The sequence below is a fragment of the Carcharhinus amblyrhynchos genome, chromosome 8 (genome assembly GCF_965287045.1).
Source record: "Carcharhinus amblyrhynchos chromosome 8, sCarAmb.v2.hapA, whole genome shotgun sequence".
Taxonomy (NCBI): domain Eukaryota; kingdom Metazoa; phylum Chordata; class Chondrichthyes; order Carcharhiniformes; family Carcharhinidae; genus Carcharhinus; species Carcharhinus amblyrhynchos.
The window spans coordinates 26,487,258-26,513,139 of NC_137331.1; the positions used below are offsets into that span (position 1 = coordinate 26,487,258).

The following is a 25,882-nucleotide window of genomic DNA, read 5'->3' on the forward strand; positions in this document are numbered from 1 at the left end:
TAAATAAGACTAGAAGATTCACCCAGTTTAGCTAAAGGGTAAACTCCAGTTTGTGCCTTGCCATGGAAGCCAATTCTGGGATAAGGTGCTATCTGGGAAAAGGGAAAGAAAAGAACCAAGCCTTCGGGAGCTAAGGACCACTTTGTTCCTGGAGAATGAAGTGCCGACTGAAGGGACAGGGTAAAATATAACCGTGTAGGGAGATTTTCTGGTGATTTAAAAGTTAATTGGGGTTTTTTAGTTGTTAGTATGAGTTACTTACAAAAATAGGGTTTGACTAATGTTGCTTTTAATTTTTATTAATTTTTTTACAGTAAAAGTCCTGTCACGAGCAATGAATCCAGCCCAGGGTCAATCACAGCTTCAATGTATAGATAAAAGGACACCTTTTACTTGTCCTTATTGAATATTGCAGATGGCTCAGTTCTGATCCCATGATGTTAGCATGCTGCCTGCCTAATATGTGGGGGCTTTAGTTGTTGGATAAACGGGCATTGTGTTGAACACTATCCGGGTTGTAAAATCAACATTCTTGAACTCTAGCCGAAGGGATTGTTAGTTAACACCAGCAATCCCAAAAACCAAGGAACTAAAGGACTTTATTACTCATAACTCACAGCAAAACAAACTTAAAATGACACTCCTCTTTACAACAAGCTGTTAGGTGAAGTTCAGCAAATATAAATGTCACATAAAAGGGTACATAACAAACAAAAGGAATTGATACAGCAATTTAAAATGTGTCGGGAAAAATTAATTTCCCGTGCTGCTAAAAGCTCAAGTGCCCAAAGCAAAATCAATTACTCCAGCCTCATGACATAAAGTGACCTTAATTCCAACAAGACACCCCACCAAGTAGCCAAATTGCAGTTCCTGTTAATACTTTCCATCTTATAATACTCAGTAGAAAGCAGAGAAAATCTACCTTGTGAAAGTTCCGGAAATAGGCTGCCTTTTCATCAGGAAATTTTTCTAATCTCCTCGGGCCTTTGCTGGAGGCTTTCTTAAATACCAACCAACACCTCCTGAAAATCTGTTAGAGACAGAAAGCAAATGCAAATAAGCCTGGTTAGTGCACCATTAAGATTGTAGAATCGGAACATAAAGATAATGAAGATAATATAGTCCCATGTGTCATAGCTATAAAACCGAACATTTATTGTCACAGTCAATATCACAAATATGGTTTAGGAAAAAGCAAGTTCTTCTGGTTTCATACTGCAGTCAGCAAAACATTTATTTAATCTCCATGTCCCCTGCACGATCTCCATTCCCCATGATGTCGATGCCTCCACCCGCCTCGCCATCACCCAACCACACCTCTCCTTCACTCCTTCCTCTCCCATTCCTGGCTCTGGCTTTGCACCTACTCTATAACCAGCCACTCCCCACAATCTGGCTGGTTGCTGGGAAAGAAACAGAGGCACAAAATTGAAGAGAGATTCTTTCAGTAAGTTTTGTATCTGGATCTCCACATCACAAACCCTGTCTTCCGCACCCAATACCTTCGGGCTACCCAGCTGGTACAAACCCCTCCTGCTCTCTCCCCATCTCCTGTAAATAGCAGAGACCAAGGGCGGGATTTTCTACTCAGCCCATTAGCTTCTCGGAGGCAGAGGTGGCCTGCCATTGGCAGATGGCGGGATCTTCTGGTCCTGCCATTGTCAACGGGGTTTCCTGTTGAATGTACCCCTCGCCACTGGAAAGCCTGTGGCGGGGATACATCATCAGGGGGACCAGAAGATCCCCACGGTGCAAATAGCTGGAAAATTCCAGCCCAAGTCAGCAGGTCATTTGATCTTTGACAGGATTCCATTCAAACCTGGTCTCGTCTCCAGGTGGGATTTGCTGGAAGCCAGTCCAACACCAAAAACTCCCACCCAAGGTGAATGGACCTATAAATAGTGTGCCAAATATTCCATCCACAGATGGGACTAGAAAATATACCCCCACATCCACATACATGCTCTTTCTGAAGGGGTAATGGGTAAGTGACCAGCACTCAAGGTGGGAGGGGCGAGGTATAGCTCAGATATCAGAGGAACATTTTTTACACAGAGGGTGGTGGGGGCCTGGAACGCACTGCCAAGTAGGGTGGTGGAGGCAGACACGCTGGGATCATTTAAGACTTACCTGGATAGTCACATGAGCAGACTGGGAATGGAGGGATACAAACAAATGGTCTAGTTGGACCAATGAGCGGCACAGGCTTGGAGGGCCGAAGGGCCTGTTTCCTGTGCTGTACTGTTCTTTGTTTTTTTTGTATTAGAAAAGCTGCCAATATTTTTTTCTTTGTTATTGTGGCCAATTTAAGTCCCTTGCATCAGACAGTCATTCTAGCCACCAACAATTCTGAAGCAGAGTTCTCCTACTTTCAAGGACACTTCTTCAGCTACACTTTGTCATGTAAGGGTTAACAGAGTGGATATGCAAATGTATGACATAGATAAGGGGGAGATGGTGGCAGGATGGTAATGTCACTGGACACATAATCCAGAGGCCTAGGCTAATGCTCTAGGGACATGGGTAAAATCCCATCATGGCAGCTGATGGAATTTGAACTCAATTAATGAACCTAGAATATAAAGCTAGTCTCAGTCATGGTAACCATGATAACCGTAGCACAGTGTTTAGCACTGCTGCCTCACAGCACCAGGGACCCGGGTTCGATCCCAGGTTGGGTCACTGTTAGAATTCTCCCTTAGTGTACCCAAATTGGATTAAATCCCGGCTAGGGAGTTTAAACAGTAACTTGATTGCGGTGTTAATATAAATGTACATGTGATGCTAATAGATTAACTTTCAGAATAATAAGTTGGTGATTTTCTTTTCCCCTGTAAGTCACTATTGTGCAATTAATGTTGCCCTTAGCTTCTCTTTCAGTGTAAGACAAGATATCTGACTCTGGATGCTTTCCACACTGGCTAGGGTGACACGTCTGTAGGTCTTTTATTCAAAAATGCATATATTGTGCATTAATGTGAAGTGTTGGCCATCTCCTGAGGCAGTTTAGCGTTTACATATTATACTAAAGGTCATGAGTAGCACTAAGAAGAATTGCTGAGCAGGTATATTAGCCAGAAGCAATTATCGAAATGCCAAGTTGTGCATCAAAGCTTTTGTCACAACATGCTGAGGCTCTTGCGCAACCAGACAATATTTATCTTTCCTTGGTGCCCAGTAAACTTGTTTAATGCCTGTAATAATTGAATATTCATCGGTCATAATGGACAAGCTCTGGGGCCCCAGTGGAGAAGCGATCAGGTTACTGTGGGTTTTTATTTACACTGATGATAAAAGTTAGAAGTAAACCTGCATTAGGAGACATTGGCTGCTATTGATTCAGTACTGTCAGAGAGAAAAGGTTAAGCTTGATAGAATATGGCATTGCCATCACTGTAGCTTTCAGTGGGAACAGCAGCTACAATAGCAAATTACACTGTACTTCACTTGTTTCTAATGTTACAATCCCAGTTGGTCTTTCTTCTGGATGGGAAGATCCCAGAATGGAGTCCTGGCTCTGAAGACCATGACATTTTACTTTTTTCAGAAGACATAGAGAAAAGAGTCACAGGAATGCCAAATAGCTTTTAAATCAGAATAAAGACCATCTATTAAACTTGGAAAGTTTGACTATAACACGATACTCCTCCACTCCCAATTATCTACACAAATGTATACCGATTTCAAGAATAACATCCCACTCTGGAACCAAATGACTGATACCACTTAAATGATCTTCCATGCATTGCTCCTCAATTTTCCTTCAGGTGATTGTCACAGATGTTTTCAAATTCTATTCTCAAAAGGACACATTTTAAAATCTTCTTTCAAACAATGCTTTTCCTCAGTTGTTTTCATCACCTCCAGGTATTCCAACCATTCTTTCAAATATGGCTTCTTCTCCACTGTTTTAACAAAGATCTGCCTCCAGGTTTTCCAACTCTCCTTTTGGGATTCAATTTTCTTGAATGTTTTTGCACAAGACATCCAGCCACTAATTGCTTCACAATGGCATCAATTATCGCTTCACAGGCCATCGTATAATATCACAAACCTCAGGATTACTTCAGATATCTTCGGTTTCTCACTAACCAACTTAACTAATTCATTTTTCAGTTCTGTTTTTAATTTCCATGTTTTAATTCCTGTTTCTGTTTGTTCCTTTAGCTTCAAATTTCCTGGCTCTTTTCATCTTTTGGTTTCCATAACCAGCTGTTCTTCAGTTTCTGGTGTTCTTTTCAGGAATTCTGCATCTTTGCAGCTCCTTTGACCTCCTTCTGGCAGAGCTGAGAGCTGCTCTATCCCTTTAGTTTCCTATATTTGCAATGATTTCAGCTAAAACACAATCGCAAAGTCTGCGTCCCTAAAGTGGCCTCTGGTTGCTAAGCAACATCCCATTCTTTCCCCAAGCTCTATGTTACCTGTCGTAAACTCTCTCTCAGCATAATAAAAACACAATTTGTGCTGAAACCAAAAACTCCCGTACATGGAAACACCTTTGTTTAGCACAAATGTAACAAGTCTTGTATTCTTTCTTACATAAACACTAAAGTAAATCTACACCTTATTTTTAATATTTAATAATATAACAGTAGATCATTTAGAACTACCTCTATTTTCTAACACTAAATAATTTAATTAGTCAAAGAACCATCTGTTGTGGCTATAGCATCCCAGCCCTGAAAACCGTCAACCACCATGTTTGTTAGAAAGAAGCCATTAGTCATCTTAATGTCTGTGCTTTTAGTTGATTACATTCTAACTCTAAACCTCTCTGTCTCTCTACTTCTCTTTCCTTCTTTAAAATGCTCCTTAAAATGCTTCCTCTTTGACACTCTTTTGGTAATCTATGAAATAGCTCCTCTGACGCCAGTGTCCCTTCATAAAATTTAGACTTACTTACATAGAAAGCAACACTCAGATAGGTATCTCCTCATACAGATTATAAACCCAGAGTGCCAGTTACCCTGATTCTCCACATTATGGACATATGCAAGGCTCCTTGATAAGACAAACCATTACTGCCTTAATCTGGGAGCCATAAACTGTCGGTGTAACATTCTCTTCTTTTGAAATTCAAAGGCTTTGGTTGTAACTATAAAATCCTTAATTCCCTGCCCACTATCTGGCCATACACAAGGACAAACCATCAATTTCAAAGCTAAGTTAGCTCATTGTAAATTGACTCAGGCTTTACCCCGTGCGTGGCCAGATCATTGAGAAAAACATTAACGTGCTCAAAAAAGAAGACCCAACTTGGATATGACCATCCCCCTCTCCCCCCAAAGAAAAGGATGGATTAGTATAACAGAAAAGACAAAAGTCTACACACTACCACTCTCTGCAAAACATAGAGGGTTTGAATCCAGCGCCACTCAAATTCAGTAAGTCCTCTGATGATCACTGTATCATAAAATAACTACAGTGCAGAGGGAGGCCATTCAGCCCATCAAGTCTGTACTGACTCTCTAGCAGAGAGTATCTTCTCCCTCGCACTATCCCCATAACCCCACACATTTACCACAGCTAATTCATTTTCACTTACACATCTTGGCGCACTAAGGGGCAATTTAACATGGCCAATGCACTTAACCAGCACATCTTTCAGACTGTGGGTGGAAACTGGAGCACCTGGAGAAAATCCACGCACCCAAGGGGAGAACGTGTCAATTCCACACACACAGGGCTGGAATCGAATTCAGGTCTCTGGCACTGTGAGGCAGTCCCTGCCCAGTCTGGCATACTCTCTTTCAAAAGCAACTGCCAATAAAATAATGATATAAAATAAAATTGTTAAAGCATGCAATAATACTGCAAGGAATACAGCATATGTACACAAAGGTAAGAAGCCTCATTGTTGAAAAATATGCCCCTGGAAGTAACATCTGAGTAAAAATGGGTTGCTGCATAAATATGCAAAATTTTGAGGAAAAAAAATTTTTTTAAAAATTCACAAATCAAATGTAAAATACTGTGGATTCCAACACTCTGAGCTAAAAACAGAAAGTGCTGGAAATATCCATCAAGTCAGGCAGCATCTCTGGAAAGAGCGACAAAGTTAGCCTTTCAAGGTGGTGATAATAAGAAAGACTATCTCAAGCTTGCATCGTAACAAAACAAAAATCATATTTTAAGACTAGGGGCAGAATTTTCCCCTCCCGCACCAGGCCACGGGAATCGTAGCGGGTGGGGGCGGATCATGCAGAGGTCCGTTGATATTGGGCAGGATTTTCCAGTCTTAGGGCGAGCACAGCTGGAAAATGTTAGCTGTTTCACTCAGACGCAGGTTATCCTTAATGTAAAGTCCGAGCAACACCAATGGATGTTATCGTGAGGGGCTGGATGAACATATCACTGAAGCAGGGTGATAATATTTATTCTGCATCTGCTTCAGTTAATTGGACAGTGTTCAATGCTGAGACTGAATAGTCCAATTCCAATTCTCTTCCTTCGCTAAGACCGACTTCTGTCTAATTCCATGGCTATTAAGTGCTGGAACAGGTTGCTAATCTGTCACCAGAGGCTTATATCTTGAGGGGTGCCATTCCACGTCAAGCATGGCTGACCAGGAGTCTCTCCCACTCTTACTGCCAGTGGTGTTATGAAGGATTTGCAGGTTGACACATACAAATTGTTTGGCCATGTTATGAACACAGTTTTCTCGGCCACTTGGTCCAGGGGGACCCAGAGTATCTGGCTCAGAGGCAGGGATGCTACCCACTCCGCCACAAGACCTCCTGTGCACTGGGTAGCGCTGACATGCTTCACTGCCCTAGGCACAGTGGCACACTTGCAAAGCCATCAGACTAATATATAAAAAAGAGTTTATTTATTAGTCACAAGTAATCTTACATTAACACCACAATGAAGTTACGGTGAAAATCCCCTAGTAGCCACACTCCGGTGCCTGTTCAGGTACACTGAGGGAGAATTTAGCATGGCCAATGGACCTAACCTGCACATTTTTGGGCTGTGGGAGGAAACGTGAGCACCCAGAGGAAATAAATCCACACAAACACAGGGAGTGACCCAAGCCGGGAATCGAACCCGGGTCCCTGGCACTGTGAGGCAGCAGTGCTAACCACTGTGCTGCCCTATATATCTCTCATCTCATATGTTTTGTCTGGATCAAACTTTCTGGGAAGAACATATCTCATCTTCAATTAGCGAACAAGATTGTACAAACAAAAGCATGGTGGCCATCAAAACCAGCAGATGCTTTCTCAGAAGTAATGTGAGATCAGTGGGAGGGTATCAAATTAGCTGGGGGAACACAACTGTAAGAACATCGCCAGTATCCACCTACAACAAGCAGGCACCTCTGTCTGTCCTATCCCACAGAGGTGAAAGAGTGTTGCTGAAACCACGGCCATGTCCCCATGTCAGGAAAGTTACCAAGACATTTGAGGAAAAAAATCTTCACAGTCTTGAAGGCTGAAGATGCTTGACCCACTTCTGCCCAACCAGGTGGCACAAGGTTAACACTGTTGCCTCATAGCATCAAGGACCCATGTTTGATTCCGGCCTCGAGTGACTGTGTGGAGTTTGCACATTGTCTCCCCGTGTCTGTGTGAATTTCCTTCAGGTGCTCCAGTTCCCTCCCACAGTCCAAAGATGTGTGGGTTGGATGGATTGGCCATGCTAAATTGCCTCTTAGTGTCGCAAGATGTGTAGGTTAGGTGGATTAACCATGGTAAATGTGTATGGATAGGGTGAGGGGGTGGGCCAGGATAAGATGATCTTTCTGAGAGTTGGTTGAGACTTGATGGGCCGAATGGGCTCCTTCTCCACTGTGGGGGTTCTATAATCCTTTGGTAACCTGTTTGCCTCAATGCACTTGGCATATTGTCCGCTGATACTGCAGTGGATCTGAAAAGAGGCCACAAAGTGGGACCACCTCGCACTGGAAGTCCTGCCTCTTGTTCTGCCTTTGTGACCTTTGCCTTGTAAGGGGTTGGTGTGAGGCGGTCAGTGGTCAATAAATGGACACTCCATCCATTACAATGCGGGCTGAGAAATCCTGGAAATGGTACAGTCAAGGCCTCTGTGGAACACCTATTTATTTTCAAAGCCAACACCCCGTACATATTTACCCACTAATCCTCTAACCTATGCACCTACAGTCAATTTAGCATGGCCAATCAACCTAACCTGCACACCTTTGGACTGTGGGAGGAAACCGGAGCACCCGGAGGAAACCCACACAGACACAAGAAGAATATGCAAACTCCACACAGACAGTGAGTGACCCGAGCCGGGAATCGAACCCAGGTCCCTGGAGCTGTGAAGCAGCAGTGCTAACCACTGTGCTACCGTGCTGCCCTGCAAAACAGATGGGTTAGGCACATGGGAAATAAAGCACCAACATACACTTGGTAAGCTTTAGAGCCTGTTTCGATACTTTAACCTTGTATGAATACCACTTTCCGCTCCTTGTACAGTTTTGATTATCTTTTTCCAACAGTTTTCCTCAGCTACGTTCAACTGACAGGAAAGGAGGATACTTGTCTATCTTGTCTCAATTGCTACAATATCTCTGGCTGTCTAGCCGTGATGCAGCATCCTAGTCACAGTCATCTTTTTGGCTGCTTTTTTTTCTCACACATCCAATACGTTGCATGTACCTAAAATAGCCATGTCGTGGTTCAGTGTACACTAGTTCATGGTTCAGTGTACACTAGTTCATGGTTCAGTGTACACTAGTTCATGGTTCAACGTACACTAGTTCATGGTTCAGTGTACACTAGTTCATGGTTCAGGGTACACTACTCAATGGTGCAGGCTACACTAGTTCATAGTTCAGTATACATTAGTGCTTGCAGAGCCCATGAAACCCCTTCACCATTCAACAACAAGACAGCGCAGTAGTTAATGCTGCTGCCTCACAGCTCCAGGGACCTGCGTTCAATTCCAGCCTCGGCTGACTGTCTGTGTGGAGTTTGCACATTCTCCCTGTGTCTGCGTGGGTTTCCTCCGGATGCTCTAGTTTCTTCCCACAGTCCAAAGTACAAGATAGGTTGATTGGCCATGTCAAGTTGCCCCTAGGTGTCCCAAGATATATAGTTTAGTGGATTAGCAGGGTAATTACACGTGGTTATGAGGATAGGGTCTGACTAAGAGTTGGTGCAGACTTGATGAGCCGAATGGTGTCCTTCTACACTGTAGGGATTCTATGACTCTAGCATAATCTGCTCACTCCCACGCTTTCTACCTAGGTCCAAGTTCTTGGTGGATCGATCACTGCCTTGTATCTTTCCGAGCCATCAGTTTTCTGAAATGTAATAATGGGCTAATGTCATGGGTTTGAAGTTTTAGGTTTTTAAGTTTAAGTTTTATTTATTATTGTCACAAGTCGGCTTACATTAACACTGCGATGAAATTGCTGTGAAAATCCCTGAGTCACCACACTCCGGCACCTGTTCGGGCACATTGAGGGAGAATTTAGCATGGCAAATGCACCTAACCAGCATGTCTTTCGGACAGTGGGAAGAAACCGGAGCACCCGGAGGAAACACACGCAGACACAGGGAGAATGTGCAGCCTCCACACTGAGATTAATCGAACGCTGGTTCCCTGGCACTGTGAGACAGCAGTGCTAAGCACTGTGCACTGTGCCACCCTGGCATGGTGCTGTGCATAGGGTTTGTGATGCATCTTGAATAATTGCGTCAAATCGCTAAAGAATCACACAAAGCCCCATTCCACTGATGAATTTAATGCGACTGACACACCCTCGTTCATTTTCCCTCTGTATCAACAATCATTACAGCCCCAGAGCAGCACATCACCAAGAGAGTGCTTTGAGACATTTTAATAGCAGGCACAGGTGCTTATTTAATTTCCATTTTGTTTAAGAAAAGCTGGTCGACATTATGCACGTTTAACATTTAAATTTAAAATGTCAAATTAATTAATTTTTGATGGTGAGACTAACCAGACCCTCAGGTACCATAGCCATGGAAACAAGCACAGCTACACGTGTGTGCTTCATTGCAACTGTTTGCATCACACACTACACAAACAATGCAGCAGTCACAGGGTGGGAGATGAATACGGTGATCGCTGTGTTATAAGAACATAAGAAATAGGAGCAGGAGTAGGTCATCTAGCCCTTCGAGCCTGCCCCGCCATTCAATAAGATCATGGCTGACCTGAAGTGGCTCAGTTCCGCTTACCTGCCTGCTCCCCATAACCCTTAATTCCCATATCTATCAGAAATCTATCTACCCGTGACTTAAACATATTCAACGAGGTAGCCTCCACCACTTCAATGGGCAGAGAATTCCAGAGATTCACCACCCTTTGAGTGAAGAAGTTCCTCCTCAACTCTGTTCTAAACTGCTGGCCCTCCCCCCCACCTCTAGTTTGAGGCTGTGCCCTCTAGTTCTGGTTTCTTTTCTAAGCGGAAAGAATCTCTCTACCTTTACCCTATCTAGCCCCTTCATTATCTTGTAAGTCTCTATAACATCTCCTCTCAGCCTTCTAAACTCCAACAAGTACAGGCACAGTCTATTTAATCTCTCCTCATAAGCTAACCCCCTCATCTCCGGTATCAGCCTGGTGAACCTTCTCTGTGCTCCCTCCAAGGCCAATGTATCCTTTCGCAAGTAAGGGGACCAAAACTGCACACAGTACTCCAGCTGCGGCCTCACCAGTACCCTGTACAGTTGCAGCAAGACCTCCCTGTTTTTATATTCTATCCCCCTCGCTATAAAGGCCAACATTCCATTCGCCTTCTTGATCACCTGCTGCACCTGCAGAGAGTTTTTGCGACTCATGCACAAGGACCCCCAGGTCCCTCTGCACTGTAGCATGCTGCAACTTTTCATCATTTAAATAATATTCCATCCTACTATTATTTCTTCCAAAGTGGATAACCTCACATTTGCTAATGTTATACTCCATCTGCCAGGTCCTCGCCCACTCGCTCAGCCTATCCAGATCTCTCTGCAGATCTGGATAGCAGTAGCAAATCAAATAACAACAATAACTTGCATTTATATAGCACCTTTAACATAATAAATCATCCCCTCCCCCTCCCCCCCACAAGCTACTTCACGGAATCCTTTTAAAGCAAAGTTAATGCTGGGCCAGGTAATGAGTTAAGAGGCCAGATAACCAAAAGCTTGATCAATGAGTACTTTGAGGTGGCACGGTGGTACAGTGGTTAGCACTGCTACCTCACAGCGCCAGAAACCCGGGCTTGATTACAGCCTTGGGTCGCTGTCTGTTTGGGGTTTACACATTCTCCATGTGTCTGTGTGAGTTTCCTCCGGATGCTCTGGTTTCGTCCCACAGTACAAAGTCTGGCAATACCAGGTTTAAGTCCAACCGATTTATTTGATAGTAAACTCACTAGCTTTCAAGGTTTCCCGCTTCGTCAGGTTCCCTCTTCGTTCACCTGACGAAGAGGGAAACCTCGAAAGCTAGTGAGTTTACTATCGAATAAATCAGTTGGACTCAAACCTGGTGTTGTCAGACTTTGTACTGTGTTTACCCCAGTCCAATGCCGGCATATCCACATCATTCCTCCCACAGTCCAAAGATGTGGGGGGTTAGGTGGATTGACCATGCTAAGTTGACCCTAATGTCAGGGATGTAGCAAAGTAAGTGTATGGGATTACGGAGATAGGACCCGGGTGGAATTGTGATCAGCGTAGGCTTGATGGGACAAATGGCCTCCTTTTGCACTGTAGGGATTCTATGATTCTTCGAAAGAGTGTCTCGTAGGAAAAATGAGAGGTAACGAGTTTAGGAAGGGAATTCCAGAGTTTGGGGCCTTTGAGGTTGGGAGCATGGATGCCAATGATGACGGGATTAAAATGGGACATGCTACCTCACAAGAGGTTATTGCAGAAGGTCAGGGGACATGGAGTTGGGGGTAGGGTGTTAGCGTGGATAGAGGATTGGTTGTCAAATAGGAGGCAGAGAGTGGGGGTCAATGGGTGCTATTCGGATTGGCGGATGGTGACTAGTGGGGTGCCCCAGGGGTCGGTGCTGGGGCCTCAGCTATTTACCATTTATATAGATGATCTGGAGGAGGGAACCGAGTGCAGGGTGTCGAAATTTTCTGATGACACCAAGATTGGGGGAACGGCAAATTGTGCGGAGGGTGTGGAGAGTCTGCAGAAGGATCTAGATAGGCTGGGCGAATGGGCCAGGAAATGGCAAATGGAATTTAATGTTGGCAAGTGTGAGGTGGTCCACTTTGGTAGGAAGAATGGTAGGAAGGACTATTACTTACGTGGCGAAAAACTGCAGCAGGCGACGGTGCAGAGGGACCTCGGGGTCCTTGTGCATGAATCGCAAAAACCCAGCTTGCAGGTGCAGCAGGTGGTCAGGAAGGCGAATGGGATGCTGGCCTTCATAGCGAGGGGGATTGAATATAAAAGTAGGGAGATCTTGCTGCAGCTGTATAGGGCATTGGTGAGGCCGCAGCTGGAGTACTGTGTGCAGTTTTGGGCGCCGCACCTGCGCAAGGATATTTTGGCCCTGGAGGGAGTGCAGAGGAGGTTTACTAGGCTGATACCGGAGTTGAGGGGATTGAGCTATGAGGAGAGGCTGAATAAACTAGGCTTGTACTCGTTAGAGTTTAGAAGAATGAGGGGAGATCTCATTGAGACGTATAAGATGATGAATGGGATGGATAGGATAGAGGTGGAGAGACTCTTCCCGCTCAAAAAAGACAGTAGGACTAGGGGGCACAGCCTCAAGATAAAGGGGAGGCGGTTTAGAACGGAGTTGAGGAGGAACTTCTTCACTCAAAGGGTGGTGAATCTCTGGAATTCTCTGCCCGTTGAAGTGGTGGAGGCTGCCTCGCTAAATATTTTTAAGAAGCGGGTTGATGGGTTTTTGATAAGAGAAGGGATTAAGGGTTATGGGGAGAGGGCGGGAAAGTGGAACTGAGCCACGACAGATCAGCCATGATCTTATTGAATGGCAGGGCAGGCTCGAAGGGCTAGATGGCCTACTCCTGCTCCTATTTCTTATGTTCTTATGTTCTTATGTTCTTAAGAATAAGGGAACTGCATGTCACAGAGATTTGTGGGGGCTGGAGGAGGTTACAGAGCAAGGAAGGGGCAAGACCATGGGGGATTTGAAAACAAGAACAAAAATTAGAAAAATGAGACATTGCTTAACCTGGAGTCACTATAGGTCAGTCAGCATTGAAGTCAGGGATGGATGGAGTTGATGCGAGTAGGGACATGGGCAGCAGTGTTTTTGAATGACCTGAAGTTGTCAGTGGGGAGAAGGCAGGAGGGCACTGCAATAGTCAGGTTGAGAGGTGTGGGTGATACCGCACAGAGAAAGGACACTTGTGCCATTGTGCCCATATCAGCTCTTTGGAAAGAGCTGCCCAAAGGGCTCCGATTCCCTGCTCTTCTCCCACAGCCTTGCAACCTTTTCTTCACAATTTTTTAATCCAATTCCCAGATTCCCGTATGCTAAATACACTATCATAATCACCCACTCTGGGGAATAATGCCATTCTTTAATCACAGCGTGAACGAACTGGGTAGCGGATTGAAATAAAGCGTCGCCCCAAAAGTGACGGGACACTTTGACGAGACGAGGAGGAACAGGAGCCAAGTCCGGGGGAGCAAACTGGGAGGGGGAAGGGGGGAAAAAATGGGAAGGAGAGTACCCCTAGCTCACAGTGAAGAGTTTTAGTATTTTTAATTTTAGTATTTTTAACACCTTGAATTGGTGTTGCCTGGTGAAATATTTTTTCCTATTTATGTCGAAAATTGGTATTCAGTCAAGAAATGAAAATATGTTAAAGATACGCACTTCCCACACAAATTGTTAGTTACATGATTCAGCGGCGTCGAAATAACTTTGATTTATTTACGCAAGTTGGACTCATACGCTCACGTTAACTCTATCATATCACCTGTGAATGGAGCCTAGACAAGGCTGACCATCCACCATCCGAGGTGAACCAGGTTTGATGACTTTTTGAAGGGTGCATGATTTCTGGTGAAAAACCATTTCATGTGATTCATGTCAGAGCTAATGAAGACTTAATGTAGATTTGAACTCTTGAAGTCACTTCGAAATTGGCCGAAAGAGTCCCGTGTGTCACCAGAATCTGTCCCTTCGCTCCATCTCTCTGGTCCTATCCCAATCTCACCTCCACCACAGCTATTGTTTGGCTGGGCCTTTGCCTCCTAGCCTTTCCGTGCAGCCTCACTTCACATTGTCCCCCGCCCCTTCTCCCCATGGCGAGTGCATCTGTGACAAAGAGCTGATGGCAGTGGCAAGAGGAGACTCCCACACTTCTGCCCTGGAGACCAGAACTTGTCAGCCAGTCAGCAAGATTTCTGGATACAAGTGGAAATGTGGGGGCAAATGGCATTCCGGGGAAATTTCTCTACGTGATGCAAACCAAATCTTAACAAATATGTGACAATCATAGTATCCTAAAGTGTAGAAGGAGGCCATTTGGTCCACCACGTCTGCACTGACCACAATCTCATCCAGGCCCTATCCTCATAACCCCATGCATTTACTCTAGCTAGTCCCCTGACACTAAGGGGCAAATTAGCATGACCAATGGACCTAACCTGCACATTTTTGGATTGTGGGAGGAAACCCGAGCACCCAGAGGAAACAAATGCATGCAGATGCAGGGAGTGACCCAAGCTGGGAATCGAACCCGGGTCCCTGGTGCTGTGAGGCAGCAGTGCTAACCACTGCGCCACAGTGCTGCCCTAATCCCATAAAAAAAAGCACTATTAATAAATGTACCTCCAATCAACCGACAATGCATTTCAGAATCCTGCAGTAGGAGCAAAAGGCAGGCAGATTTCAAGCTGTATGATTTGCAGTTTGGACTGCCTGTGAATTTTTGCTTTGTGTCCCCATTTTTCTTGCTACCTTACGGTAAATGTTAGGACAGGGAAATCCTGTTGGATTATAAAAATGTATGACTTTAAAAATCTGGCCAAATGGCCGCAAAGTGACTGATGCTTTTGATGACTAGCTTGTTCCAACAGCGAGACATGTTGATGCTGTACACTAGTGGAGGAGTTGTGACTCACTAACATTAGGAGTTGTGTGGGTGTCTTAACTTCATTTGTACTCATTTCTAAATCAGAGTAGGTTTGCTCTGCATGGATTATTGTCAAGCATAAAATATACATGGGCTGAATCTATTTATGCAAGCATTAAAGATGAACACGCAAGATTAATAATCAATGAAAATCTACTGCAGATCTAAAAGCACGTTAACCTATCGCATAAGTCTCTCAATTCTTACTCCTCTTGGATAGTTATTAACCCACAAAGAATAGTTAGAAACTTAACTATAAAGATCGTATTCAACAAGACCATCCAGTTCATATTACCATTAGTGAGCTGCAGGGAAAATTTTACATTAAAGTATTATGTGAAAAATGTAAAGAAATATCAACATTATTTTTGATGAGTGACATGCATGTGATAAGACAATGTAAATTACGAAGGTTTTATAGAATATTGTCCGGTGTTAAAGGCCAACAAAAAGCAAAGGGGGAAACTGGCATTTATATCCTGCTTTTCAACAGCTCAGAATGTCCCAAAGTGAGTTACTTTACAATGGCACAGTGTTTAGCACTGTTGCCTCACAGCACCAGGGACCCAGGTTCAATTCCTGTCTCGGGTCACTGTATACATTTTGCTGATTCTCGGCATGGGTTTCCTCAAGGTGCCCTGGTTTCCTCCCGCAGTCCAAAAATATGATGATTGGCCATTCTAAATTTCTCCTTAGTGTCAGGGGGATTAGCAGTGTAAATCCGCGGGGTTACTTGGCTAGGGTCTGGGTGGGATTGTTGTCGGTGCAGGTTCAACAGGTCGAATAGCCTCCTCCCACACTGCAGGGATTCTATGATTTATCTTTGGCTAGGGAAGGCGGAGACAAGGCAAGCAGCCAGACAGCTTTCACTGCATGGGTTGCTTTTATACAGGAAGGGGAGGTATCTATCTTCTTTGGGTGGTTTCTGTGCCCATCAAAAATCTCTCAAAATTGTACTAACTCCTTTATCCATAATTTGAGGTTGGAGATTTGGTTTGAATCAAACAGCCAAATAATGACCTCAAACTAGTGTCATCTCCATCAGGTCCAAGCAGATCAAGTAGTTCGACATGCCTATTCTTCTCTGTTCAATGACAAAGCCAAATCTAACAGCTGGCCACATCTGGAATATTGCGAGCAGTTTTGGTGTCCTTGTCTGAGGAAGGATGTCCTTGCTACAGAGGGGAATACAGCGAAGGTTTACCAGGCTGATTCCTGGGATGGCAGGCCCGTGAGGAGAGACTAAGTCGGTTAGGATTACATTCACTGGGATTTAGAAGAGTGAGAGGGGATCTCGTAGAAACTTATAAAATTCTAACAGGGGATTGGGTCCTTGTGCATGAGTCGCAAAAACCCAGCTTGCAGGTGCAGCAGGTGGTCAGGAAGGCGAATGGGATGCTGGCCTTCATAGCGAGGGGGATTGAATATAAAAGTAGGGAGGTCTTGCTGCAGCTGTATAGGGCATTGGTGAGGCCGCAGCTGGAGTACTGTGTGCAGTTTTGGTCGCCGCATCTGCGCAAGGATATTTTGGCCCTGGAGGGAGTGCAGAGGAGGTTCACTAGGCTGATACCGGAGTTGAGGGGGTTGAGCTATGAGGAGAGGCTGAATAAACTAGGCTTGTACTCGTTAGAGTTTAGAAGAATGAGGGGAGATCTCATTGAGACGTATAAGATGATGAATGGGATGGATAGGATAGAGGTGGAGAGACTCTTCCCACTCAGAAAGGACAGTAGGACTAGGGGGCACAGCCTCAAGATAAAGGGGAGGCGGTTTAGAACGGAGTTGAGGAGGAACTTCTTCACTCAAAGGGTGGTGAATCTCTGGAATTCTCTGCCCGTTGAAGTGGTGGAGGCTGCCTCGCTAAATATTTTTAAGAAGCGGGTTGATGGGTTCTTGATAAGAGAGGGGATTAAGGGTTATGGGGAGAGGGCGGGAAAGTGGAACTGAGCCACAACAGATCAGCCATGATCTTATTGAATGGCGGGGCAGGCTCGAAGGGCTAGATGGCCTACTCCTGCTCCTATTTCTTATGTTCTTATGTTCTTATGATTAGGCAGGGTAGATTCAGAAAGAATGTTCCCAATGGTGTGGAAGTCCAGAACTAGGGATCATAGTTTGAGGTTGTGGAGTAAACCTTTTAGAACTGAGGTGAGGAGAAATTTCTTCACCCAGAGAGTGGTGATTCTGTGGAATTCACTGCCACAGAATGTAGTGGAGGCCAAAACGTTGTCTGACTTCAAGAAGAAATCAGACAATTGAGCTAAATGGATCAAAGGATATGGGGGCGGGGGGAAGGGAGTGTGGCAGGGGGGAAATCAGTATGTTGAATTTAGTGATCAGCCACTAACAAAACCATAATGTCCTAATAAATATTCCTCTGACAATTAGGTCTCTGAGGTATTTGTAATTTATCTCATCCTCCTACAAATTTGCTAACTTTCTAATGACTAAAATCAATTTTGCCACTTAATGATAATGGTGTCACGCACAGACCGTACAGAGCTGTCCAACATTTCCATGTAATGCATGCTCACACAAATGTGAAAAATGTCCCAGACAGCTGAGACACAGTGCAGTCGCATCTTATCATGGTGACTTGCTCCTTTCAAACAGTTCGAATTGTGCACGTGTTTCAGCTGCATACGTCCCAGAACCAAAACATTCATACACACCCTCTCATATTTTCTTGTCCAAAACTGAAGAAAACATGAATCGCAGAAGCATTTCTGATGCACATTCTCCTCTACACGAGGCTGCTCGTGCACTTGGCTTCGCTCAGCTTTTCCGATCCGTACCCAGGACAGCATTTTCCCAGCCCAACTGCCACAGGAATCATAGCAGGTGGAACAGAAAATTCAGCGGACCATGCAGAGGTCCATTGACCTCGGACAGGAATTTCTGGTCTAGGGAGACATGCAGCTGGAAAATCACATCCCCAGTTCAGATCTGGCCCTGATTAATTTGTACCTTTCTTGATGGCCTCATGCTTCTGTTCATCAAGAAAATCTCATAATGGGCACTGCACAAACAGATCTAATAGAAAATGAAGAGCTGCCTGTAACTATGAGGTGGCACAGTGATTAGCTCCCCACTCACCTGACGAAGGCACCTGTACTGGGGAAGATCACATCTGATGGGCTTCTGTGCTCGACTGTACTGCCTGACTCCCCCCTCCCTGGCATGCTGCTGTGGCACCTCCTCCTTCTTTATGATGGGTTAGAGCTATGTGCCAATGGGAGAGCCATTTACCCATCCAATGTTGAACCATGTGCGGTGGTGGGACACGTTTCAGATCGTGTTTTTGGGCTTCTAGCTTGCCACCAGGGCAGAGGCCAATCGGTAGCGGGATCTCCACGTGCCACTCTTCACCCCATTAAATGCACCCGCACCATCACCAAACACACCTCAGTGGAGAGCATTAAATTCTGCCCCTTGTCTCTGTGTGTCTGCTAGCTGGACGTTATGGTAAAGTTGACAGAGAGGAGCTCATCACCTGCCTGACACATGGACTGACAACCCCCCAGTTAATGCTGCACAGAGCTCTTGTGGCAGCCTTGAAGAATTTAGAGGCAGTTGATGGCATTTTAATTGATGTGGACAGAGCAATGGAGTGAGACAGCAAACCTCTATGACAAAATCAGCAGAGATGCCAAATTTCATAGAATCTTCTAGTGCAGACGGAGGCCATTCAGCCCATCAAGTCTGCAATGACCACAATCCCACCCAGGCTCTATCCCCATAACCTCATGCATTTACCCCAGCTAGTTCACCCAAAACTAAGAGGCAATTTAGCGAGGCCAGTCGACCTAGGCCGCATATCTTTGGCCTGTGGGAGGAAACTGGAGCACCTGGAGGAATCCCATGCAGAAACGGGGGGGAAATGTGCAAACTCCACACTGACAGCGGCCCGAAGCCGGGAATCGAACCCAGGTCCCTGGTGCTGTGAGGCAACAATGCTGACCATTGTGCCACCGTGCCACTTACATCCTTGGAGAGGCACAGCCATCAGAGAGGTAACACCTGTACTGGGGAGGATCACATGTGATGGGCTTCTGTGCTCGACTGTACTGCCTCACTCCCCTGGCCCTGGCATGCTGCTGTGGCACCTCCCCCTTCTTTATGATGGGTCAGAGCTATGTGCCAATGGGAGAGCCATTTACTCGTCCAACGTTGATCTGTGTGTGATGATGGGACACATTTCAGATCCAAATACCTTTTCTGGGAAGAGATGCAAGTAGTGCACTAAGATGAAACATGTCTCAGAGACAATAAAAAGAAAATGAAGGAAGAGGTTTTAAAAAGATTTTCAGAAACTTGTAATCTGGACGTAACCTCAGTGCCTCTTCACTTTACCAACTGCTCATTTATACTTGTTGGAATTAGAACTTTTTTTTTGGCAGGAGAGTAACTTTGCATTGTGTGCAAGAGTGGCGTAAACCCTGGAACCCTGAGTGGTATTTGAAGAATGTAATTATGCAATATTGCGTAATGGACCAGCCATCTATGCTGTTAAAGAGACTCAGAGCGTGATCTTACCAGCTCTCCATGCTATGCTCCTGCTGCAACAAGGTTGGAGAATTTGGCACCCAGCCAAATCATAGAATTCCTACAGTGCAGAAGGAGGCCATTCAGCCCATCAAGTCTGTGCCGACCACAATCCCACCCAGGCCTGTTCCCGTAACTCCATGTATTTACCCTGCTACTTCCCTGACATTAAGGGGCATCTAGCACGGCCAATCAACCTAACCTGCACATCTTTGGAGTATGGGAGGAAACCAGAGCACTCGGAGGATACCCATGCAGACACGGGGAGAATGTGCAAACTCCACACAGACAGTGAGCCTAGCACTGTGAGGCAGCAGAGCTAACTACTGTGCCACTGTGCCCCAGAGCAAACAGCCATAACATTCCGGCCTGAGCAAGTTGGCATGTCATGCAACAACAGTATAAATGTCCCAAAAGTGCTAAACCTCCATTTCCCCTGTTTCTATTTTAGCGCTAATAGCACAACAATAGCTGAGGAAAATCAGGACTAAACTCTCTCAATGCTGAAAGCTTCAAAATTATTTTATTACAGGAAAGGTACAAAAGTCTGAGGTCATATACCAACCCACTCAAGAACAGTGGGTTCTTTTTGAATGGACTTATCTCGCACTAAGTTGATCTTTCTCTACGCCCTAGCTATGATTGTAACACTACACTCTGCACTCTCTTGTTTTCTTCTCTATGTACGCTATGCTTTGTCTGTATAGTGCACAAGAAGCAATACTGTATACTAATACATGTGACAATAATAAATCAAATCAAATCAAATCAAAAAGGAAAGTGACACATTTTCCAACAGTCAAAAGTGGGTCAATTGTCTGAAACATTCTATTCTGGAATTCACTTTCAGACGGCAGTTCACATTAAAAATTAATGAACAATGGGTGAGCACAGAGAATCATTATATTAACTCCCATGTTAATGGAAAGCACTGCCACAAACATAACACCAGCAAACATCTTAATATTTGTCTGATAACACTGTGTATGGCAGTGCCTTAAAAGAACAAATCATGCTGTCACCTAGCTTACTTTGTGCTCACACAACGGGAATCACGTCCAAATGTGTTTCTAAGCATTTAAGACACAGGATATTAACCCAACCAGGATGTTGAGTTCCCTGCTAGCTCAATTCCATTGAGCCTAGCTACCTTGGACACGTAATTTTAAATAACTGGGGCCAACATGTCTCACCCATTCACTCAGCAGCTATCGGAGTCTTTGAGCCTCTGTGTAACCACATCTGCTTTCAGACCTCCAGTCTGGATATCTACGCAGAAACCTGCACATTACTGTCTGTCATTCCCCACTGTAATCGATTCAGATCACCTGCATTTCACAGCTAAGCTTGACCTAAGATCTGTAAACGCACTTGGAATAAAATGGAAAAGCCAGGACTGGCATTCTCCATTCACATTTAAATAAGTTTCTTGTCTCACATCGGAATGTTATATAAAAAAAAAGTCGATACAGCATTGAATGTGCCAAGATAAGCATTGGGCCAGACAAAAGATCAAAGGTGATCCTGAAAGCATCTGTTCAAAGGATTTGTACACAGTGAAATAAACAGAAAATGTTGGAAATACTCAGCAGGTCAGGCAGCATCCATGAAGCGAGACACAAGGCTAACGTTTCAGATCAGTGACCTCTCGTCAGAACAAGAAAATAACAGGTACAATTGTTGTCAAACAAATACAGAGGCAGGGTAAATGGGGAGCATAGGATAGAACAATAGGGAAACTATATAACAGGCTGAAAAGAATTATTAGGTAACAAAAGAGAGAATGGTACAAGGCTCTTAAAGTATTGAATGGTGAATTCACTATTTCAAAAAGAAACACTCACTGATTTAAACAAAACCTACTCACTGTATTTAATTTCCTTTAATCCTTTATTCAAACAAGCATTGGAATTGATAATTCCATTTCAAAGGATTTATAACCACTTGGAACTATCGAACTGTGAACTGACAACCGCCTGTCTGTAACAGTGAAAGGTTATGAAATCAGTCATACGGCACTAATCTTGCAATGATTACCCCCAGGCTCATGTCAACAAATGGAGTGAAATAGCAAGCACTGGGTTTTTAAAACACTGCAGACAGTTCATTTGAAATATTTGAAAAGCAGGAGTTCAAAATGTCTTGACAGCATTACAATGCCCTCTCACAGCTCCCTTTAAAAACACCATTTGACAGCTCTCTTGACAGTTGTTTTTAACAGCTCATTGGTAATTCAAATGAATTTGACATTTCCAATGAGTTTATACAATTTTTATGCACATTCATGTCTACTTTTAACAATTCCTAAGGTCATCTTGCCTCTCCAAATGGGCAGTTTACTCTCCCAAAGGTGTCTGGAACCATATCCAAAGGGGTGCTTTGCCTCTCCAAAGAACTCAGGAGTTTGAGACCATTCCCTGCCGGGTTTAAAGTCACAAGTTATCAGCAAACTGGCATAAAAAAATTGAGAGGAGGGTCAAGTGGAGGGCTGAAGCAAATATATGCTACACATCTCACAAAATGGCAGGTCTAGCTAAGACCCATATGTGTTCCCATAGTGTCACACACCATTTGGCGGAAACAGTGGTGCCAAGACGACATTGGGAGTCCACAAGACCATAAGATATAGGAGCCGAATTAGGTCATTCTGCCCATCGAGTCTGCTCTGCCAGTCAATCATGGCTGTTATGTTTCACATCCTATCAGAGAGCTTTCCTTTAGTTCATTCCTCTCCACTTTTCCCACTTCCCAGCCTTTTGCACTTGCTTAAAACTTGTTACAGGTGTAACATTTTCCAGCTCTGATGAAAGGTCATTTGCCCTGAAACTATGGCCAGATCTTTGCAACTCACGCAGGCTGACTTGAGTTGGGAAGTTTCCTGATTTGGCTCCCACCTCGGCAGAAAGTGCTCTATCAGACCACAGTTTCACTTCAGGGACCTCTGCCAGAATGGAGTGAGGCCCTGGAAGCAGACTGAAGGTTGCCACAGTGGCTGCCAATTGCCAATACGAGTACTTATAAAACCTGCTTCTCTGGGACCTTGTCCCAGTAATAATAGTGATAAATCCCCTGAGGCAGATGCTCCTTCACCAAAATCCTTTTATTTACAACTCAGACAACAGCATACAGAATGCTCTCAATGAACACTCTACACTATGAGTCCCAAAGGAACTGACACTCCTGGTTAAGTACAAAGCAAAAGGCTCCCTGAATGGCCCATCAATTCGGCTCTTAATCAGGGAGTTCATATTCTAACAGGCCCACCTCCATTGCCTAATTAAGTCATTACCGTATTGGAGCATTTTAGGCCATCTAACCCTCACCCTCACTTCCTCTCACTCTGCAATCAGTCTCCATGCCAACCCGATGCCAACCCATATCTCCATCCACTCCCATGGACATTCCATAGTGCCATCTCATGCTACCCTTGGCCTTTACGCCCTCTATGATAAATCATCCAGGATCCACCATGTGCAGATTGTAGATTAAGAAGTCTCAACACCAGGTTAAAGTCCAACAACATTATTTGGCAGCATAAGCTTTCGGAGCACTGCCCCTTCATCAGGTGAGTGGGAGTAATGTTCGCAAACAGGGCACATGTAGACACAAATTTACAAGATAATGATTGGAATGCAAGTCTTTACAAGTAATCAAGTCTTAAAGTGAAAGTAATGTGAGTGGACAGAGGGCCAAGCACAAGTTAAAGAGGTATGTATTGTCTCCAATCTTCACCATGTCATCAATGAAGATGAACATTTCACCAGGGCCAACCCCACACCCCCACTTCTTGCCTTCAAACAACCGCACAACCTCAAACAGACCATTGTCTGCAGCAAACTACCCAGCCTTCAGAACAGTGACCATCACACCACACAACCCTGCCACAGTAATCTCTGCAAGACGTGCTGGATTATCAACACGGATGCCATCATCTCACGTGAGAACACCATCCACCAGGTACATGGTACATACTCTTGCGAGTCGGCTAACATTGTCTACCTGATACACTGCAGGGAAGGATGTCCCGAGGCATGGTACATTGGGGAGACCATGCAGACGCTACGACAACAGATGAATAAACATCACTCAACAATCATCAGGCAAGAGTGTTCCCTTCTTGTTGGGGAACACTTCAGCAGTCACGGGCATTCAGCCTCTGATCTTCGGGTAAGCGTTCTCCAAGGCAGCCTTCATGACACACGACAACGCAGATCACTGAGCAGAGACTGATAGCCAAGTTCCGCACACATGAGGACGGCCTCAACCAAGATCTCAGGTTCATGTCACACTATCTGTAACCCCCACGACTTGCCTGGGCTTGCAAAATCTCACTAACTGTCCTGGCTGGAGACAATACACATCTCTTTAACCTGTGCTTAACTCTCACTCCACTCACATTGTCTGTACCTTTAAGACTTGATTCCCTGTAAAGACTCGCATTCCATCTATTATTTTGTAAATTGCGTTTGTGTCTACATATACCCTGTTTGTGAACACAACTCCCACTCACCTGATGAGGGGGCAGTGCTTTGAAAGCTTGTGCTGCCAAATAAACCTGTTGGACTTTAACCTGGTGTTGTGAGGCTTCTTATTGTGCTTACCCCAGTCCAACGCTGGCATCTCCACATCAGATTGCAGATGCCATGTTGAGATAAAGTAGAGGTCTTAAATATATACTGCAGCCCTCACTACATCAAGTGGCACTCCTAGTCGTGAAAAACCATTCATAACTATTAAACCTCTTTCAAGTATTTAATCCTTTAAAAAAAAAACAAACTTTGATACATCAATAACGTCAAAAACGGCTCATCTTTTAATAATCTCTTTGAGGAGTCAATCAAACCATGAAACCCCCCACCCCCACCCCTGGCATTCAACCCCCGCTGAGATAATTATAGCTTGTGGAAGCAGCCAAGCGTTCAGAATGACACAATGATAGACTTTGGGGAAATGTAAATAAATTACTAATCCAACTACTAGAACAGAGATCTTTCATCTCTTATTGACACAGGCAACCTATGCTTTTCGCATTGAAGAGCATTTATGTCTACTATAAAAATGCGTGACTCACACACTGCAGATTAAGACCCTTGTGACAGTGAAAATGGAGTCTGTCTGCACACTACACTGAGTTCAAATGGCTTTGCTGGGTTCTGGCTTACCTCATGTTTGAGTCATGCCCCACCCCTTTTCTCTATTGGTGAAAATGGGATCGGTCAGAAAAGGGGGCAGGAGTTCTAGATCCAAGCGCCATTGTCAGGGACTCAATTCCAGCCTCAGGTCACTGGATGGAATTTGCACGTTCTACATGGGTTTCCTCCGAGTGCTCCGATTTCCTCCTATATTCCAAAGATGTGCTTATTATGTGGATTAGCCATGCTAAATTGTCCCTTAGTGTCCAAAGATGTGCAGGTTACAGGGATTAGCAGAGTAAATGTGTGGGGTTACAGGGAGTGGCCATGCTAAATTGACCCTTTGCGTCAGGGGGATTGGCAGAGTAAAACGTGGGGTCATGGGGATAGCGGTTGGGTGGTTGTTGTTGGTGCAGGCTCGATGGGTCAAATAGCCTCCTTCTGTACTGTATGGGTTCTACGATTCTCAGAATCAAAATTCTCTCCCAAGCCTTTTGAAACTCAAGGCTGAGTTAAGATTCCATTAGGCCCTCAACACATTCTGGGTGTTCTTGGAGTAAATTTAAAGTCATGGAGTTGTATAAACTTCAGTCTGATTGCGATTAGGATTAGGATTATCTCATTTTTTTTCTGTTTCATCTCTTTGTGACCTAATTTCTCTGAACAACAAGGGAATCTGCCATTCTTGCCTGCTCTGGCCTACATGTGACCCTCAGCAATGTGGTTGACTCTGTTGAGCATGTGTACGGTTTGCTTCATTCATGCAAAGACTTCATTTTGAGATATTTCTACCGATTAGGAGTTGGCGAGGAATTGACTGCATTTTTGAAAATACAATACAAGCAAAAACAGGCTTCTTCATAAGCCAAACAAAGTCTTTTCATGGTCACAGCTGTGAGGATTGTTTTGGTAGTTAGAGACAGCAAGTGCCAAACAATTTCAATACAAGATAAGGGTTAATGTGTAGTTTTGGAACTGTGTGTGCAGCGGTTAGTCTGTTTTTGAGACCTGTTCAGTCTGCTTTGAGTTCTTTGAGCAGTACAGGACTGGCAGCCCTCTCTCTATCTAGTTTCTTTTTCTCTTTCTGTACTGATTTAATTTTAAATTCTGTTCAATAAAAGAAATTCATCTTACAACTGCTGTCTCC

The 25,882-nt window shown here is 44.4% G+C and overlaps 1 protein-coding gene across 2 annotated transcripts in view; it reads right to left on the reverse strand.

Annotated features, from left to right (window-relative positions):
* dok6 (docking protein 6) overlaps window positions 1–25,882 on the reverse strand; it is a 382,866-nt gene that overhangs the window by 187,363 nt on the left and 169,621 nt on the right. For both annotated transcript variants that reach the window (XM_080193779.1, XM_080193781.1), the window contains exon 2: window positions 926–1,033. In XM_080193779.1, coding sequence (XP_080049905.1) covers window positions 926–1,033 — 108 coding nt within the window. The remainder of the gene's footprint in view (window positions 1–925; window positions 1,034–25,882) is intronic.